Source organism: Budorcas taxicolor, chromosome 19 (assembly GCF_023091745.1).
Source record: "Budorcas taxicolor isolate Tak-1 chromosome 19, Takin1.1, whole genome shotgun sequence".
NCBI classification, from domain to species: Eukaryota; Metazoa; Chordata; class Mammalia; order Artiodactyla; family Bovidae; genus Budorcas; species Budorcas taxicolor.
In genome coordinates this window covers 24,012,134-24,033,307 of record NC_068928.1, presented here as the reverse complement: position 1 = coordinate 24,033,307, position 21,174 = coordinate 24,012,134, and the positions used below count along the sequence as shown (strand labels likewise).

Below are 21,174 nucleotides of genomic sequence, written 5' to 3'. Positions count from 1 at the left end.
CTCCAGTTTACTCTAAGAAGCCTCATTTTTAAACTTCCAATTAATTTTTCTATCCCCCCATTTTTTTTCGTTACTGTTTCCAGTGTTTTATTTACTGATAAAATAGACTCTACTGTTTACTGAGCTTTTACTCATTTACTGTGGATACACCTTCTCCCTTCTGCCCTTGACCCCACCACCTTGGACAGACATTACATGAATGAAGAGACTGAAACTGCAGAACCTGGGCCCGCAGCAGCCTACTAATATTTACTGAGCCAGACAACCCCGAGGTCCCATTTGAAAATACAGAAGTGAAGAAAGTGCTAGTTGCTCAGTCATGTCCAAGTCTTTGCAACCCCATGGACTGTAGTCACCAGGCTCTCTGCCCGTAGGATTCTCCAGCAAGAATACTGGAGTGGGCTGCTGCCATTTCTTCCTCTAGGAGGTCTTTTTGACCCAGGGATCGAACCTGGATCTCTTGTGTCTCCTGCATTGCAGGGGGATTCTTTACCATCTGAGCCACCAGGGAAGCCCTGAAAATATGGAGGAGACTAAAAGAAACAGCATAGCCATGATAGCTTGTAAAATAACTTTAATTTGGGATGCGCTGCCTCCTTGACTGACTGCATGCCACTATGGCAGCAAATTCTTGGGCCAGTGGTCCCTTCCTAAAGCTGGCCCTTCCAGTTGTGGGAGGCCACCCTCCAGGCCATGCTGTGCTCCCAGAAAGGCCACTTAGAACCAGGTCTGCCACGTAAAGAGGTGGAGAGGGGAGCCCTTTCTTCAGTATCTGTGTCCCTTTTTTAAAGAAATTATCTTTTGTGTTGTTTTGTTTTGTAAAAAATGACCAAAACCGTGCTTTAAATAATACTCTGTCCTCGAAGTCAGTACTGTAAAATTCAAAATTCTCACTCCCCTGCTTACCTCTGCTAAACTAGACTTTTCATTGCTGAATATAGATATTCACTTATCTCTTCATGAGAAAAGGGTTCCATTATTCTGTCATTCACCTTGTCTCCTCTGATTTATTTTCATGTCTCCAATGCCTTCTTGACCTGCCCTGAACCTCAAGTGTGCTTTCTATCTCCTTTGCTGCAATAGTTTAGTTTGTCTTTGTTGTTGTTCAGTTGCTAAGTTATGTCTGACTCTCCTGGGACCCCATGGACTTTAGCTCACCAGGCACCTCTTCATGCCCATGTGCCATGATTACTTAAGCTTGTGTGCCAAGAGCCTGTGCTCTGCGAGAAAAGAGGCCACTGCAATGAGAAGAGAATGCACCACCACTACAGAGTAGCCCCCATTCTCCGCAACCATAGAAAGGGCGACACACAGCAACGAAGACAGAGCACAGCCAGAAAATAGCTCATTATGGCTTTGTGGCCATAGATAGCTGCAGCAGCAGGAAGAGCTGGAGACCAGGAGCTATTCTGACACATTTGGGGAGTATCAGAGACAATGGAAGTGGCGGGTGTCAGTAATGTTTTCCCACAGAGGTAAGAAGGCTGAAGTACTTCAGTGCGATTCAAACTGGGTTTTCTTCTTCATCTTGGCTTGAGGAAGAATGGAATATGATCAAGGAGAGTTTCTCTTGTCTCTAATTCTAGTACCTTCTATATATCTGCATATAGTTGTGTCATAGATAGCTACTCCTAGTTAGCGTCAGGTGGTTTATGGGAAATGGTGTTTTACTGAGAGATTTTGCCATCCTGAGAATCTTTCCAAAATATGTGTCTTGGGGACTTCCGGGTGTTCCTGTGGTTAAGACTCTGTGCTTCCACATCACAGGGCATGGGTCTGATCGCTGGTCAAGGGACTAAGATCCCACATGCTGCCCTTGACACTTTACTCAAACCACTGAAGGCTTCGTGTTGCCCACAGAAAACATCCTGTCACACTCTGCAGATTTTTAGGATATTCCTAGTATGGCGTCTGGAGTGGCACCCCACTCCAGTACTCTTGCCTGGAAAATCCCATGGACAGAGGAGCCTGGTGGGCTACAGTCCACAGGGTCACTAAGAGTCAGACACGACTGAGCGACTTCCCTTTCAATTTTCACTTTTCACTTTCATGCATTGGAGAAGGAAATGGCAACCCACTCCAGGGTTCTTGCCTGGAGAATCCCAGGGACGGGGGAGCCTGGTGGGCTGCCGTCTATGCGGTCGCACAGAGTCAGATACGACTGAAGCGACTTAGCAGCAGCAGCAGCAGCAGCAGTATGGCTTCACCAACCATCCTCTTTTACTTTCCACCTGTGGGGTCCAACCGCAAAGGTCTGCTGTCCATTCCCGAAAGAGGCAGTGGTTAGGCTTTCCTGCAGAGCTCTGCATCCTCAATTTCCCTCAAGGCATTGTCAGGTGTGATCAGTGATTGTAATCAGTCACTGCTCCTGGATCCTGAGAGCATTGGTCCTAGAGAGGTCCTGGGTAATTGCTTTGTCTTTAATAAATCCCTCCAGGATCCAGACTCCTCTGGGATCCATGGCCCCTTAGGCCCGAGGATGTGCAGAATGGGAGATGTGAGAAGGGAGGTTTCAGACACAGGTGATGACTGCAGAGGGTGATATTTTACATGGTTTAATGAATAAAGGGGAGCAGGATCTCAGGTCACGGTCCTGGAGTCACCCTCAAACACTAGGTAAGTTGGGCAGAGGATGAATGAGCTAATCCCCTTAGAAACCTTCCAACTTGAGGGTCTTGGTTTCCCAGGTTGTGTGATGTTCTGCAGGAGAATTTTTCAGGTATGGTAATGCTCCTCTTTTCCACCTCTCTCCCTCCTAAAATTTCACTACGTTTGAGAAATGTTTATTGATATTCCACCAGTTATAATCTGCTTTCATTACTGACAATGTTCTTGTGTATTACTCACCATATTATTTATTCCCACAATATTGAATAATTTCAGCCTACTGACAGCTCATTCTAGACATTAATATCATAGTTCTGAACCCCTATTTTATATTAGAATCACTTTGGAGCTTTAGAAAATTTTGTATGGATGTTGCACAGCAGAAACTGACACAATATTGTGAAGCAATTATATTGTTTTTCAGTCTCCAAGTCGTGTCTGACTCCTCACAATGGCATGGACTGAAGCAATTATATTCCAGTAAAAAATCGTGGTTAAATTTATCTGAGGGCTTCAGTAATCTTTATTTTTAAAATGTGTCAGGTATCCCTGCTACTCACTGTGTAGTCCATGGACTGCGGTATGGGCATTAGCTGGATGCTGATTAAATTGCAGAAGCATTAGGCCATAATAAAGTTATTATTACTTACCAAAAAAAAAAATGCAGGCACAGAGTTACTATATCAAAATCAGGGTTTATCAGAACTCCCAGGGAATTTTAATGGGTTATCAAATTTTAGAATCACTGCATTATGTTGCCTTAAATGAAGTCCAGTCTGAGAACTGACTTAACGAGTGAAGAAAGTGAGAGGCTCATGGCATCACCAGTGACAACATCCCACTGTGATGCCGGTATCTATATCCATGTGTAAAACCTGTTGACATGGCTGGATCAACCTGCATCAGGGAGTGAAATCCCAAATGTTGGATTCAGTTACGTCTTTCATGAAGGAGCTTCCCACATCTAATGATGTTTCTCCTTTGCTTTTTTTTCATTTTGCCAGCTTTTGGCATGCTGAGATGGATTAATCAGGATTCTTGAAAGAAAATGAACCATTTGGAAAGTACATCTATACCTATGTTTATTTTATCTATATAGATAAATATCTCTATTTATATCCTCTGTAATGGTGAAAAAAATAGTGTATCTTGTGTGGAGACATGTTCCAAGGGGACAAATTACATCCAGAAATTCAGTAATACAGAGTCAAATTCAGTGCCAAAGTGCTGGCACTGGGAGTCGAATCTAGTACTTCTGGTTCTGGGAGGATTTAGTAGGAACAGACAACGAAGTCCTAATTTAGAAGGAGTTTGTGGTCTTTCAAGTTGGAAGACTGCATGTTTCAGCTGGAAGCACAACCAATGAGTGTTATGATACATCAACCACGTCCAGACACTCTGCCAGCTACAAGCACTGCTGCAGTCATATCTGCAGACATGGCCTTTCCTACGGGTAGTCTACCATTCTGTAGGGAAGACAGCTATTAACAGTGTGATCAAAGGATACCAAAGAAGGGTTCCATCTTGGAAGCAAGGAGACGAGTTAAGAGGCCATCCCAACGGTAGAGAGAGGACATGATGTCACCAGATCAAGGGTATTGAGAGTGGCTAATGGGAGTATCTGAACGGGTAGGAGAATCAAGTGGTGGGATCTGTAGGACGTACCCACAGGAAGCTGATAATGACCAAAGGACGGAATGAAAGAAAACTTTCGGGTTGTGGAGTACCTGGATTCCCTTTTACTGAAATATGAGAAGCTAAAGGAGAAGGGAATTGAGGAAGTGGCAAGGAGACATTGGAGCTTGGGCAAGGGCTTCCCTGGCGGCTCAGGTGGTAAAGCGTCTGTCTGCAGTGCAGGAGAACTGGGTTTGATCCCTGGGTTGGGAAAATCCTCTGGAGAAGGAAATGGCAGCCCAGTGCAGTACTCTTGCCTAGAAAATCCCATGGACGAAGGAGCCTAGTAGATTGCAGTCCATGGGGTAGCAAAGAGTTGGACTGAGCGACTTAAGGAGATATCATGAGTTTCTTTGCTGAAAATTAGGGTGTAACGTCCAAGGGAAGATAGCAGTTAGGCAACTGAGTATCTTCTTTCATAGGTTAGAGACATTTGCAACTAAAGCTCAAATAATCATCAAACCCATTGGAGTAGATGAGTTTTCCTTCATGGTATATATAGAATTATTACAGGTAGTTTATCTTTTCCAAAGGAAAAGGTCAAAAGGAAAAGCCCTGGAGCATCACTCATCTGGAAAATATTGACAAAACAGAAGCCAATTACAGTTAGTGGAGGGTAAGAAGAAAAACTTATACATCATGTGTCTCAGGACCTAGAGGATAAGAGTGTGCTTTAAAAAATCTGGAATATTGCTACATTTTAAAGCAACGTGAAGACAATAAATCATTTCCAATCATGGAGACTCTGATTATAGAGATTTGGAGTCCTGTAAAGATTGTAATTATTGTGACGAGAATGATATAAAGTATTTTTGCAAAGCATCTAGTGGCCCATATATCATAGAAATAGTTCATTTTGAAATTCAAGTTTTCATGGGCGTTGTTATTCCTTCCTAAAGGTACTGGAGACAGAGCATGACAGGAAGGAATCAAAATGTTGTCTCAGAGTTCCTTCTACTGGGACTGCCCATTGAGTCAGAACATCAAAACCTGTTCTATGTCCTGTTCCTGGCCATGTACGTTACCACCATCCTGGGGAACCTTCTCATCATCATCCTCATTTGCCTGGACTCCCACCTCCACACACCCATGTATTTGTTTCTCAGTAACCTGTCTTTCTCTGACCTCTGCTTCTCCTCTGTCACAATGCCCAAATTGCTACAGGACATGCAGAGCCAAGACCCGTCCATCTCTTATGCTGGCTGCCTGACACAAATGTACTTCTTCCTGTTCTTTGCAGACCTGGAGGACTTCCTCCTTGTGGCCATGGCCTATGACCGCTATGTGGCCATCTGCTTCCCCCTGCACTACACCGCCATCATGAGCCCCAGGCTCTGTTCCTTCCTGGTGGTGCTGTCCTGGGTGCTGACCACGGTCCCTGCCATGTTATACACCCTGCTCATGGCCAGACTGTGTTTTTGTGCAGACAATGTGATCCCCCACTTTTTTTGTGACATGTCTGCTCTGCTGAAGCTGTCCTGCTCTGACACTCAAATTAATGAGCTGGTGATATTTGTCGTTGGAGGGCTCATTATTGTCCTGCCATTCCTACTCATCATCATGTCTTATGCACGAATTATTTTCTCTATCCTTAAGGTCCCCTCTGTCAAGGGCATCTGCAAAGCCTTCTCCACCTGTGGCTCCCACCTCACTGTGGTGTCCCTGTTTTATGGGACAATTATTGGTCTCTACTTATGTCCATCAGCTAATAATTCTACTGTTAAGGAGACTGTGATGGCTATGATGTACACTGTGGTGACCCCCATGCTGAACCCCTTCATCTATAGCCTGAGGAACAGAGACATGAAGGGAGCTCTGGGAAGAGTCTTTTGTAAAAAGAAATTTCATTTCTTTCTATGATGGTAAAGTTGGTAAAACTTATAATGGTAAATGTCTACATAATTTTATCCAGTAGATGTGTTGATATTAATGTTGGGATATTAACCGTAACTTTTTTCAATAATCTTTTTGTTACAATTTCATAAGATATTGTCCAATAAGTAAAAGAGATAAAGTGGAGGTTTGTAGTTGGACTTGGAAAGGGGATGCCCATGACCTACAAGTCTTCTTTTTTTCTCTTCAGGTGACCCTAAGAAGAATTATTTTTAAACTTCCAGTTAATCATTGTGTCACCCCCCTTTTAAAAACTGCTTCCAATGTTTGATTTACTGATAAAATAAATAACGCTTTTTTTGAGCATGATTTCTCTCCTCTGCATGTGTTTTAGCATGTACAACACCATATTGTTAACTGTAGGTACTATCTTATATTTTACTGCTTACTCATTTTATATAACAGAAATTTCATGCCCATAAAAAATCAGCTTTCTATTTTCTCTTCATTCCAGCTCCTGACAACCACCATTCTGTTCTCTATTCTATGAATATAACTATTTTGATAACTCACATCTAAAATGGAATCATTCAGTGCTTGTCCTTCTGTTCGTGGGTTATTTCACTTGGTGCCGTGTCCTGTAGGCTCATCCACATAGTCAGCCAATTTGAATATTTCTTTTTTTAAAGATGGAGTGATATTCCATTATATGCATATACCACATTCTCTCTATCCATTTCTTGGTTAATAGACATATGAATTGTTTCCATATCTTGGCTATCATGAATATTGTTGATGTGAATGATGAAGAGTGGGTATCACTTCATATTCCTCATGTCATTTCCTTTGGGTATACACCCAGAATTGGGATTGCTGGGTCATGTGGTAGTTCTTTTTTTTTTTGAGAACTGTCACAGTGGCCCTGATAGTTACACCAGATGAACATTATATGAAAAGTGCAGATCAATATCCCACTAGTTTGTTGTCTATATCTGTGAGTCTGTTTCTGTTTTGTATATATATTGAATTTCACATGTAAGTGACATTATAAAGTATTGGTCTTTGTCTGACTTATTTCAATAGGCATAATATTCTTTAGGTCCATCCACATTGTTGCAAATGGCAGAATTGTGTGCTTTTTAATGCTGAATGATGTTCCATTGCATATATACATCATAGCTTCTTTACCCATTTATCTGTTGATGGACATTTGTGTTTCTTCCACATCATGGCTATTGTAAACAGTGCTGCTATGAACCTGGGTGCAAGTATCTTTTTGAATTAGTATTTTTTTTCCCAGATATATATCCAGGAGTGGAATTGCTGGGTCGTATGGCAGTTCTATTTTTATTTTTTTTATGAACCTCCATACTGTTTTCCACAGTGGCTGCACCAATTTACATTCTACCAACAGTGTAGAAGGGTTCCCTTTCTCCACATCTTCTCCAACATTTTTATTTGTGTTCTTTTTGATGATAGCCCAACCTGATAGGTATGAGGTGATATCTCATTGCAGTTTGACTTGCTTATCACTAATAATTAGCAATATTGAACATCTTTTCATGTGCCTGTTGGCCATCTGTATGTCTTCTTTGCAAAATTGTCCCTATCCTCTGAACATTTTTAATGAGACTTTTGCTTTTTTGCTTTGAGTTATAAGAGTTTTATAAAAATACATTTTGGATATTAACCCTTTATCAGGTATATGATTTACAAATATTTGCTCCCATTAGGTGTGTTGCCTTTGCATTTTTTTGGTGGTTTTTTTTTTTGCTATGTAGAAGTTTTTTAGTTTGATGTTGTTCCCATTTATTTCTGTTTTTGTTGCTTATGTCTTTGGTGTCATATTCAAAGAATAGTCACCAAGATCTATGTCAAAACTTTACTGCCTATGTTTCTTCTAGGAGTCTTTTTAGTTTTAGGTCTTAGCTCAAGCATTAACACATTTGGGTTAAATTCTTTTGCATTTCCAGTTCCCCAGTGCCATTTATTGAAGAGACTGTCCTTCCTCATTGTATTTTTAAAGTACCATCTTATTAATATAATAGCACCAGAACTTTAAATGCTTGGACATAAATCATACACAATATATACAAGGTCTATATCTTGAAATCACAAAACTCTGATTAAGAACTCATTGAGAACTAAAGAAATTGATAGATACAACATGTTCATGGAATGAAAGACTCGATGTTGTTAAGATGATCTTCTGAAAACGATCTAGAGATTCAACACATTCCAGAGGATTTTTTGGTAGTATAAATGGACCATAAGATTACAAAATACACATGGAAAGGCAAAGAAACCAAAAAAGTAAATTTACTATGGCTAAAAGATTTAAAATGGTGGCATTAGAGAAATATGGATCGGTATAGAGAGTATAGAATACCTTATAGAATCCGAAAACTAGATCAATCATGCACCATCCATTGATCACTGACAAATGTGCAAAGACAATTCAGTAGAAAACAGTCTTGTCGACCAATGATGCTGGAGAACTTGGATTTCCATGTGAAAAAACAAACTTCAATCCACCCTTCATGTTAACAAAACCAATTCATTCTTGATGGATCATTTGCTTAAATACTAGTATAAATATTGAGATGGTTTCCCACGACACTGTGTTTCATGGAGTCAGAGAAATCCCACAGCAGGAAGCTTGAACCATGTGGAACAGAACGGAGGCAAGGTGCCATCAGGTTGCACTACCAAAGCTTGCTGAAGCCAGTGCAGAGCTGGTTACTAAGCCATGTCTGGAAGAGGAGATGAAGCTGAGAGAATTGAAGATGTGCAAGAAGTGTCTCATGTAGGTCTCAAGGGAGGACTGCTTCTACCAAGGGATGTAACAGTGGTTTCATAAATTGGAAGTTGAACAAATCACCTGGACATTTTGTGGTCCTTATGTGAAAGAAAGATAAAGTTGCTCAGTCATGTCCGACTCTTTGCGACCCCATGGACTGCTGCTGCGAAGTCACTTCAGTCGCGTCCGACTCTGTGCGACCCCATAGATGGCAGCCCACCAGGCTCCCCCGTCCCTGGGATTCTCCAGGCAAGAACACTGGAGTGGGTTGCCATTTCCTTCTCCAATGCATGAAAGTGAAAAGTGAAAGTGCAGTTGCTCAGTCATGTCCGACTCCTAGCGACCCCATGGACTGCAGCCTACCAGGCTCCTCTGTCCATGGGATTTTCCAGGCAAAAGTACTGGAGTGGGCTGCCATTGCCTTCTCCAGGGGATCTTCCTGACCCAAGGATTGAACCCGGGTCTCCCACTTTGTAGGCAGACGCTTTACCGTCTGAGCCACCAGGGAAGTCACTTACGAGAACCCATATGCAAAGATTAACATTACCTGAGCCTGGGTTGGTGCTATAAATTAGAATGTGCAAAAACGAATGTGCAAAGACATTTACAACTGGGTTTCTCCATACAACTGGGTCAGAGAGGACCATGTCTGCAATTCTAGGGAATTCTCTGAGTGCCACTTAGTATTTTCTATTTAAAAATAATGGAGTAAAGACAATCTCTTTAACAAGTGGTGCTGGGAAAACTGGTCAACCACTTGTAAAAGAATGAAACTAGATCACTTTCTAACACCGCACACAAAAATAAACTCAAAATGGATTAAAGATCTAAATGTAAGACCAGAAACTATAAAACTCCTAGAGGAGAACATAGGCAAAACACTCTCAGACATAAATCACAGCAGGATCCTCTATGATCCACCTCCCAGAATTCTGGAAATAAAAGCAAAAATAAACAAATGGGATCTAATTAAAATTAAAAGCTTCTGCACAACAAAGGAAAATATCAGCAAGGTGAAAAGACAGCCTTCTGAATGGGAGAAAATAATAGCAAATGAAGCAACTGACAAACAACTAATCTCAAAAATATACAAGCAACTTATGCAGCTCAACTCCAGAAAAATAAAAGACCCAATCAAAAAATGGGCCAAAGAACTAAATAGACATTTCTCCAAAGAAGACATACGGATGGCTAACAAACACATGAAAAGATGCTCAACATCACTCATTATCAGAGAAATGCAAATCAAAACCACAATGAGGTACCACTTCACACCAGTCAGAATGGCTGCGATCCAAAAATCTGCAAGCAATAAATGCTGGAGAGGGTGTGGAGAAAAGGGAACCCTCCTACACTGTTGGTGGGAATGCAAACTAGTACAGCCACTATGGAGAACAGTGTGGAGATTCCTTAAAAAATTGCAAATAGAACTCCCTTATGACCCAGCAATCCCACTGCTGGGCATACACACCGAGGAAACCAGAATTGAAAGAGACACATGTACCCCAATGTTCATCGCAGCACTGTTTATAATAGCCAGGACATGGAAACAACCTAGATGTCCATCAGCAGATGAATGGATAAGAAAGCTGTGGTACATATACACAATGGAGTATTACTCAGCTGTTAAAAAGAATTCATTTGAATCAGTTCTGATGAGATGGATGAAACTGGAGCCGATTATACAGAGTGAAGTAAGCCAGAAAGAGAAACACCAATACAGTATACTAACACATATATATGGAATTTAGAAAGATGGCAATGACGACCCTGTATGCAAGACAGGAAAAAAGACACAGCTGTGTATAACGGACTTTTGGACTCAGAGGGAGAGGGAGAGGGTGGGATGATATGGGAGAATGGCATTCTATCATGTATACTATCATGTAAGAATTGAATCGCTAGTCTATGTCTGACGCAGGATACAGCATGCTTGGGGCTGGTGCATGGGGATGACCCACAGAGATGTTATGGGGAGGGAGGTGGGAGGGGGGTTCATGTTTGGGAACACATGTAAGAATTAAAGATTTTAAAATTAAAAAAATAAAAAACTTAAAAAAAAATCAATAAAACTAAAACAAGTTGATAAGGCAAGACCAGTGAAGATGCTGATTCACTAGGAATGAAGATTTGCATTATGTGATTATGTGAGAACGCCATACAGCTGAGATGGTGGCCGAGGAGAACACAGAATGGGTGGTGAAAGAAGGTGTTATGGCTTCGTGGCCATAGTTAACGGTGCATAAGGAAAAGCTGGAAACTAGGAGATATTCTGACACATTTGGGGAGTATTAGAGATGATGTTGGGCTATACAGGTGGTGCAATGATAAACAAACCACCTGCCAATGTAGGAGATGTGGGTTCAATCCCTGGGTCAGGAAGACCCCCTAGAGTAGGAAATGGCAACTCACTCCAGTATTCTTGCCTGGAAGATTCCTTAGACAGAGGAGGCTGGTAGACTATGGTCCTGCTGCTGCTGCTGCTGCTGCTAAGTCGCTTCAGTCGTGTCCGACTCTGTGCGACCCCATAGGCGGCAGCCCAACAGGCTCCCCCATCCCTGGGGTTCTCCAGGAAAGAACACTGGAGTGGGTTGCCATTTCCTTCTCCAATGCATGAAAGTGAAAAGTGAAAGTGAAGTTGCTCAGTTGTGTCTGACTCTTTGCGACCCCATGGACTGCAGCCTACCAGGCTCCTCTGTCCATGGGAGTTTCCAGGCAAGAGTATTGGAGTGGAGTGCCATCGCCTTTTCCGGGACTATGGTCCATGGCGTCACAAAGTGTCAGACATGACTGAACGACTGACTATGTACACACATGCAGAGATGATGGTGGTTGCAGGTGCTATTCATGTTTTCTCACAGAGGCAAGAAGGCAGAAGTATCTCAACAGGATTCAAACTGGATTTTCTTTTATGTCTTGGCTTGAGAAAGAATTGAACATGGCCAGGGAGAGTTTATCTTTTTTCTTATTCTAGTACTTTCTGTTTATCTGCATATAGGTGTGTCAGAGATACCTACTTATTGTTAGCTGCAGGTGATTCTTGGAAAATGGTGTTGTATTGAGAGATTCTGCCACCTTGAGAATTTTTCCAAAATATGCGTCTTTTTTTTTTGACACTTTGCTCTAACCACTGATGGCTTCTTGTTGCCCATAGAAAACCATCTGCTACACTCCTCAGATATTTTAGGATACTCACAGTAGGGTTCCTGCTTGTTTTATGACTTCACGAACCATCCTCTTTTACCTCCCAAAGTGTAGGCTCCATCCACAAGTGTCCCATGTCCATTCCCTAAACAGGCAGTGATTAAGCTTTCATGTATGAGCTTCTCTCCATCTTCACCTTCCCCTAAAGAATAGTCAGGGGTGATCAGTGATTGTAATCAGTCACTGCTCCACGACCCTGAGAGCATTTGTTCTAGAGAAAGTGAAAGTGTTAGTAGCTAAGTCATGTCTGACTCTTTGTGACCCTATGGATGATAGCCCACCAGGTTCCTCTGTCCATGGGATTTTTCCAGGCAAGAGTACTGGAGTGTGTTGCCATTCCATTCTCCAGGGATTGAACCTGCGTCTCCTGCACTGAAGGCAGATTCTTTACCATCTGAGCCACCATGGGAGGTGGTGTCCTAGAGAGGCCTTGGCTAATTACTTTGACTTTAATGAATTCCTCCAGGATCCAGACTCCTCTGGGATCCAGGGCCCCTTAGGCCCAAGGATGTACAGAATGGGAGATGTGGCAAAGGAAGTTTCAGACACAGGTGATGTCTACAGAGACTAATATCTCACATGCTTTAGTGGATAAAGTAGAGTAGGATCTCAGGTCAGGATCCTGGAGTCACCCTCACACACTGGGTAAGTTGGGCAGAAGGTGAATGAGCTGGTCATTTAGGGTTCTTCCAACCTGAGGGTCTTGATTTCCCAGGTTGAATGGTGTTCAGTAGGAGAGTTTTTCGAGTACAGTGATGCTTTTCTTTTCCACCTCTCTACTTCCCCAAATTTCACTACATTGGAGAAGTTTTTACTAATGTTCACTCATTTAATCTATTTTTTATTAATAATAGCATTCTGATGTATTACTTACCATTTCATTTATTCCTACAGCATTGTGTAGTTTCAGTATACTAACAGATTTTAAGGTAGGCACTAATGCCATACTTCTGAACCCTTGTTTTATTTTAGAATCACCTTGGAGCTTCAGAAAACTCTGTATGGACTTCCTCTCAAAGACTGTGATTATATTTATCTGAGGGATCCAGGGATCTTTGTTTTTAAAAGCATCATGTATTCTTCCTACTCACTGTGAAGCCTGTGGACTACAGCATGGGTGTTACCTGGGTGCTGATTAGAGTGCAGAAGCAGGCCTATGTATCAAAATCAGTGTTTTACTAGCACTCCCAGGAGATTTTTCAGGGATATTAGATTTTAGAAGCATTGCCCTAGATTTACTTAAGTGCAGTTCTGGCTGAGAACTACTTACTGAAGAAGGTGAGAGGCTCATGGCACCATCAATGACAACATCGCAAGTCCTGTCTCTGGTTTGTGATCGCTAGTCACACTCTTAATACAAATGTAATCCCCAGTCACACAAATGGAGTCCTGCTCATTTGCCAGGGAACAAAATTCTGAGAAACAAGTGTTTCTTCCTCGTGTTATGTCTTTATGTAATATCCATGTATAAAACCTATTGACGTGGCCAGATCAGCCAGCATCAAGGGGTGAAATCCCAGCTGTTGGATTCAGTTATGTCTTTAATGAAGGAGCTTCCCACGTCTAATGGGTGCCATTTTTTCTACCTTGAGGGGCACTGAGGAGTGTTAGGCTTCTCCAGAGAAACAGATCCAATAGAGAATTTTATCTATATCTATCCATATATGTGCATGTATCTCTATTACCTATATCATCTGTATTAGTATAATAGTAGTGTGTTCGAAAGGGCTTCTCAGGTAGCTCAGTGGTAAAGAATCTGCCTGCCAGTGCAAGAGATGCAGGAGACACGGGTTCAATCCGTGGGTTGGGAACATCCCCCTGGAGCAGGAAATGGCAACCCGCTCCAGTATTCTTGCCTGGGAAAGAAATCCCACAGACAGAGGAGCCTTGTGGGCTACAGTCCATGGGATCACAAAGAACTGGATACGGCTAAGGGACTGAGCACATAGTGTGTTTGAGGTTCGAGAACAAATACTACAGGGACAACATTGCTCCACACATTTTGTAATACAGGGTCAAATTTAGTGCTAAATGGTCGAAGGTGGTGAGTTTCTGTCCTGAGAGGGGTTAGTAAGAGTAGTGATTCTAACTTAACAGGAGTTTTGCTGGCTTTAAAGTTGGAGGAATGCCCATCGCAACCTGAAGCACAACCAGTGGATATTTATGAAACACCACCTGTATCGAGGCACTGGGCCGGATGCTGGCTCTGCGGCAGCTGTGAAGGCAGACATGAGCCTTTCCTACATGGAGTTTATAATCCGGTGAAGAAGGCAGCTATAGAGAAATGACCCCATTGTCATGGAGTGCTGTGGGGACAAGAAGGACGCTTGGAAACATAGCAGTGCATTCTCCTCTGGTCTGGGAGTGCTAGGGAAGGTTTGCAGGGCAGATGACATGAAATGTATGTGAAGGAGAAATACGGGAAGCCATGGGAAGAGGGAGCAGAAGGGAGAGAACTCTAGGGAAGAGGAACAGTGAGTGCAAAGTGCTGGAGCAAGAGTGTTGTGTTTAAGTCCAGCTTTGCTGGAGAGGGAAATGTGAGTACATTTGTGGGGCCAGATGAAGTTTCGGAGTTAGGCAAGGGTGAGGTCATGAGTCACTTTTTGAAGGGAATTTGCCTTTATGTTAAGAGCAATGGGAATCCACAAAGACTTTATGGAGAATGGTTACCCGTTCTTCATCTTCAAATGCCTACTGTGATGAAGGATACTGATGGATTTCAAGTATGGAAGCAGGGAGATGAATTAAGAGGCTGTTCCAAAGATTAAGATTGACATATACACCCTACTATATATAAAATAGATAACTAATAAGAACCTACTGTAAAGCCCAGGGAACTATACTCAATACTCTGTAATGGCCTATATGGGAAAATAATTTTAAAGAGTGGATGTATGTATAGATATAACTGATTCTGCCTGCCAGTGCAGGGGACGCAAGATATGTGGGTTTGATGCCTGAGTCAGGAAGATACCCAGGAGTAGGAAATGGCAACCCACTCCAGTATTCTTGCTTGGAAAATTCCATGGTCAGAGGAGTCTGCCAGGCTGCAGTCCATGGGGTTGCGAAGAGCTGGAAACACACACACACGCACCTGATTCACTTTGCTGTACACCTGAAACTGGCACAACATTGTAAATCAACTATATTCCAATGACATTTTTTAAACATGGTTCCAATAGTATAAATAAGATGTGATATCAAACTGATCTAAGGTGGGGACAATGTGAATAAGCAGTGAATGAAGGAGAAAGAATCTCTAGATCTTGTTGACAGATGTTGGGTATTGATAACGGAAAGGGGGAAATGAAAGAAGACTTTCATGTTTTAATCTGGATAACCTGGAAGTATTATTCTGGGATATGGAAGACCTGAGGAGGAGGGGATTGGGAGAGACACAAAGGGATATCATGTGTTTCTTTTGGAATCTGTTTAACTGAAGATGCCTGTAATACATCCAAGGAGAGATAATATTCAAGCCATTGACTATCTTCTTCTACGAGTTAGAAAGACTTCTACAACTGAAGTCTAAATGGTAACCAAGCCATTGAAGTAGATGAGGTTTTCTTGGTGCATGTGTGCTAATTCTCTTCAATTTTGTCCAATTTAGAAAGCCCATGGACTATAATCTGCGAGGCTGCACTGTCTCTGCATTGGCAGGTAGGTTCTTGACCACTAGCACCACCTGGGAAGCTCTTTTCTTATGGTATATACAATTATAAGAGAACACTGTTTAGGAAAAACCCTGGAACATCAATCAAGTTGAAGATAGAGACAAAACAGAAGCCAGCAGAGTACTGAGGATGTCTGACCAGGCAAGTGTGGGAAAAACCAATGTATTATGTGTCTCAGAAGCCAAGGGATAAGAATGTTTTGGGAAAGTTGGAATATTGTTTCATGTTAAAGAGAAATGAAGAAAATAAGTCATTTCCAAAGATAGAGATTCTGATTATAGAGAATTGGGGTCCTGTAAAAATTGTAATTATTGTGATGAGAAAAATATAAAATAGTTTTACAAAGCACCTAAGAACCAGTTTATCATAGCAATAAGTTCATTCTGAAATTCAGGTTTTTCTGACACTATTATTTCTTCCTAAAGATACTGGAGACAGAGCATGATGGGAAGGAATCAAACTACTGTCTCAGAGTTCCTCCTTCTGGGACTGCCCATCAAGTCAGAGCATCAGAAACTGTTCTACGCCCTGTTCCTGGCCATGTATGTTACCACCGTCCTGGGGAACCTTCTCATCCTCGTCCTCATTTGCCTGGACCCCCACCTCCACACACCCATGTATTTGTTTCTCAGTAACCTGTCTTTCTCTGACCTCTGCTTCTCCTCTGTCACAATGCCCAAACTGCTGCAGAACATGCAGAGCCAAGACCTGTCCATCCCCTATGCTGGCTGCCTGACACAAATGTACTTCTTCCTGTTCTTTGCAGACCTGGAGGACTTCCTCCTTGTGGCCATGGCCTATGACCGCTACGTGGCCATCTGCTTCCCCCTGCACTACACCGCCATCATGGGCCCCAGGCTCTGTCTCTTCCTGGTGGTGCTGCCCTGGATACTGACCACATCCCATGCCATGTTACACACCCTGCTCATGGCCAGGCTGCATTTTTGTGAAGACAACATGATCCCCCACTTTTTTTGTGATTTGTCTGCCCTGCTGAAGCTGTCCTGCTCTGACACTCAAGTGAATGAGCTGGTGATATTTTCCGTCGGAGGGCTCATTATCGTCACCCCATTCCTACTCATCATCATGTCTTATGCACGAATTGTGTCCGCCATCCTCAAGGTCCCTTCTGCCAAAGGCATCTGCAAGGCCTTCTCCACCTGTGGCTCCCACCTCACTGTGGTGTCTCTCTTCTATGGGACAATTATTGGTCTCTATTTATGCCCATCAGCTAATAATTCCACTGTTAAGGAGACTGTCATGTCTATGATGTACACTGTGGTGACCCCCATGCTGAACCCCTTCATCTACAGCCTGAGGAACAGAGACATGAAGGGAGCTCTCAGAAGAGTCTTTTGCAAAAAGAAAAATGCCTTCTCTCTATGACTGTAAAGTTAGGATGATGATAAAGTTGGGATTTCTACACAATTTTATTTAGTAGGTATATTGATATCAATATTGGGATATTAACCTAGATTTCTATTTTCAATGATCTTTTTTTTTTTTTACAATGGCTTAGTAGGATATTTTCCAATAAGTAAAAGAGATACAGTGGAGGTATGTAGTAGGACTTGGAAAGGGGATGTCAGTGACCTCCTAGCTGGATCTTTCTCATTTTTCTCTCCAGGTAACTCAAAGAAGCTTCATTTTCAAATTTCCAATTAATCTTTGTGCCCTCCCTCCTCTTTTTTTTCTCATTACTGTTTTCAATGTTTGATTTACCGCTGAAATAAACACTATTGTTTACTGAGCATTTACTCATTTACTTGTTGACACACCCTCTCCCCTCTGCCCTTGACACACCACCTTGGACAGACCTTCCATGAATGAAGATACTGAAACTGCAGAACCTGGGCCCACAGTAGGATACTCATCTTTACTGAACCAGACAACTCCCAATGTAGGTACTTTTATCATCCTCCCATTTGAAAACATGGAGGCGACTAAAAGAAACAGCACAGCTGCGATAGCTTGTAAAATAGCATTAATCTGGGATGTGCTGCCTCCTTGCCCACTGTGTGCCACTGTGGCAGCAAATTCTTGGGCCAGTGGTCTCATCCTAAACCTGGCCCTTTTGGATGTGTGAGGCCGCCATCCGGGCCATGCCATGCTCCTAGGAAGGCGACTTAGAACCCAGGTCTGCCACACTAAAGGTGGAGAGGAGAGCCTTTTCTTCAGCGTCTGTGTCCCTTATTTAAACAATTAATTTATCATGTTTTTTGAAAAAGTAACAAAAAACATGCATTATATAATACTGTGTCCTCCAGGTCAATGCTATTTAAAATTCAAAATTCTCCTGTGCTTACCTCCTGTAAACTGGACTTTTAATTGTTGAGTATAGATATTTACTTATCTCTTCTTGAGCAAGGGTTTGCATTATCCTGTCTCTTAACCTTCTCTCCTCTGATTTCATGTCTCCAGTGTCCTCTTGACCTGCCCTGAACCTCAGGTGAGCGTTCTATCTCCTTTGCTACTTTACCGTCTCCTTTGATAGCTTAGTTCATCTTTGTTGTTGTTTAGTTTTAAGTCATGTGTACTCATTTTTGACCCCATGGACTGTAGCCCATCAGGTTCCTCTGTCCATGGGATTTTCCAGGCAAGAATGCTGGGGTATGTTGCCATTCCCTTCTCCAGGGGATCTTCCTGACCCAGGGATCGAACCTGGGTCTCCTGCATTGCAAGCCGATTTTTACCATATGAGCCACCATGAGAGGTGGTGTCTTAGAGAGGCCTCGAGTAATTACTTTGTCTTTAATGAGCTCCTCCAGGACCCAGACTCCTCTGGGATGCAGGGCCCGTTTGGCCCAAGGATGTGCAGAATGGGAGATGTGGATAGGATTTTCCAGACGCCAGAGATGACTTTAGAGGCTGTTATCTCACACGCCTTCAAGAATAAAGGGGAGCAGGATCTCGGGTCACAGTCCTCTCACACTGGCTAAGCTGGGCAGAGAGTACATAAGCTGGTCCATTAGGGTTTTTCCAATCTGAGAGTCTTGATTTTTCAGGTTGTGTGGTATTCTCCAGGAGAGTTTTTCAAGTTAGGTAATGCTTTCCTTTTCTACCTCTCTGCTTCCCAAAACTTCACTACATTTGAGAAGTTTTAATAACAACATTCTTATTGATTTCTTACCACGTCATTTATTCCCAGAACGTTGTGTAATTTCAGTGTACTAACAACTCTTGAGGTAAGTATTAATGCCACACTTCTGAACCCTTGTTTTATTTTAGAATTACCTTGGAGCTTTAAGAACTGTGTATGGGCTTCCTCTCAAAGACTGTGATTATATATCTCAGGGGTCTAGAAGATCTCGAATCCAATAGATTCTTGGTACTCATTGTGAAGCCCGTGGACTGAAGAGGGGCATTACCTGGGTGCTGATTAAAATGCAGAGGCAAGCCTACTATATCCAAATCACTGTTTTACAAAGCACTCCTAGGAGATTTTTCAAGGATATTAAATTTAAGAAGCATTACCCTAGATTTCCTTTAGTGCAGTTCTGGCTGAAAACTACTGACTTAACTGGTGAAGAAGGTGAGAGGCTCATGGCACCATCAGTGAAAACATCCCCTAGTCCTATCTCTGGTTTGTGATCACTAGTCACACTCTTAATACAGATGTGATCTCCAGTCACACAAATGGGGTCCAGCTCATTTGCCAGGGAGACAAAACTCTTAGAAACCAGGTGTTTCTTCCCAGTGTTTTGCCTCTATGTAATATCCATGTGAAAACCTTCTGACGTAGCCGGATCAGCCAGCATCAAGGGGTGAAATCCCAGGTGTTGGATTCAGTTATGTCTTTAATGAAAGAGTTTCCACATCTAATGATGCTTCTCTGCTTTTTTGTCCACTTTGAGGTGCACTATGGAGTGCTAGGTCTCTCCAGAGAAACAGATCCAATGGAGAATTTTATCTCTATCTATCCACATATGTGCTTATGTCTCTATTATCTACATCATCCGTATCAGTGTAATAGGAGTGTGTTTGAAAGGGCTTCTCAGGTAGCTCAGTGGTAAAGAATCTGCCTGCCAGCGCAGGGGATGCAGGAGGTATGGCTTTGATCCTGGGCTGGGAAGATTCTCCTGGGGAAGGAAATGGCAACCTGCTCCAGTATTCTTGCCTGAGAAATCCCACAGGCAGAGGAGTCTGATGAGCTACAGTTCATGGGACCGCAAAGAGTTGGACAGGAACAGGAGACTGAGCTACACCCAGTGTGTCTGAGGTACAAGAATCAATACCACGGGGACAACATTGTTCCACACATTTTGTAATACAGGGTCAAATTTAGTGCTAAATGGTCAAAGGTGGTGAGTTTCTGTCCTGGGAGGGGTTAGTAAGAGTAGTGATTCTAACTTAACAGGAGTTTTGCTGGCTTTAAAGTTGGAGGAATGCACATTGCAACCTGAAGCACAACCAGTGGATATTTATGAAACACCACCTATATCCAGGCACTGGGCCATGTGCTGGCTCTGCAGCAGCTATGAAGGCAGACATGAGCCTTTCCTACATGAAGTATATAATCCAGTGAAGAAGGCAGCTATAGAGAAATGACCCCATTGTCATGGAGTGCTGTGGGGACAAGAAGGACGCTTGGAAACATAGCAGTGCATTCTCCTCTGGTCTGGGAGTGCTAGGGAAGGTTTGCAGGGCAGATGACATGAAATGTATGTGAAGGAGAAATACGGGAAGCCATGGGAAGAGGGAGCAGAAGGGAGAGAACTCTAGGGAAGAGGAACAGTGAGTGCAAAGTGCTGGAGCAAGAGTGTTGTGTTTAAGTCCAGCTTTGCTGGAGAGGGAAATGTGAGTACATTTGTGGGGCCAGATGAAGTTTCGGAGTTAGGCAAGGGTGAGGTCATGAGTCACTTTTTGAAGGGAATTTGCCTTTATGTTAAGAGCAATGGGAATCCACAAAGACTTTATGGAGAATGGTTACCCGTTCTTCATCTTCAAATGCCTACTGTGATGAAGGATACTGATGGATTTCAAGTATGGAAGCAGGGAGATGAATTAAGAGGCTGTTCCAAAGATTAAGATTGACATATACACCCTACTATATATAAAATAGATAACTAATAAGAACCTACTGTAAAGCCCAGGGAACTATACTCAATACTCTGTAATGGCCTATATGGGAAAATAATTTTAAAGAGTGGATGTATGTATAGATATAACTGATTCTGCCTGCCAGTGCAGGGGACGCAAGATATGTGGGTTTGATGCCTGAGTCAGGAAGATACCCAGGAGTAGGAAATGGCAACCCACTCCAGTATTCTTGCTTGGAAAATTCCATGGTCAGAGGAGTCTGCCAGGCTGCAGTCCATGGGGCTTCGAAGAGTTGGAAACACACACACACGCACCTGATTCACTTTGCTGTACACCTGAAAC

The 21,174-nt window shown here is 42.6% G+C and overlaps 2 protein-coding genes across 2 annotated transcripts; both read left to right on the top strand.

Moving 5' to 3' along the window:
* The first annotated feature begins 5,196 nt into the window (after positions 1-5,196).
* Positions 5,197-6,141, top strand: LOC128064408 (olfactory receptor-like protein DTMT). The gene has a single exon (XM_052657081.1). The coding sequence runs from the start codon at positions 5,197-5,199 to the stop codon at positions 6,139-6,141; it is 945 nt and encodes a 314-aa protein (XP_052513041.1).
* A 10,092-nt stretch (positions 6,142-16,233) lies between these two features.
* LOC128064387 (olfactory receptor 1E2-like) lies at positions 16,234-17,178 on the top strand. The gene has a single exon (XM_052657047.1). It carries the CDS (start codon positions 16,234-16,236, stop codon positions 17,176-17,178), a length of 945 nt encoding a protein of 314 aa, XP_052513007.1.
* Positions 17,179-21,174: the final 3,996 nt, after the last annotated feature.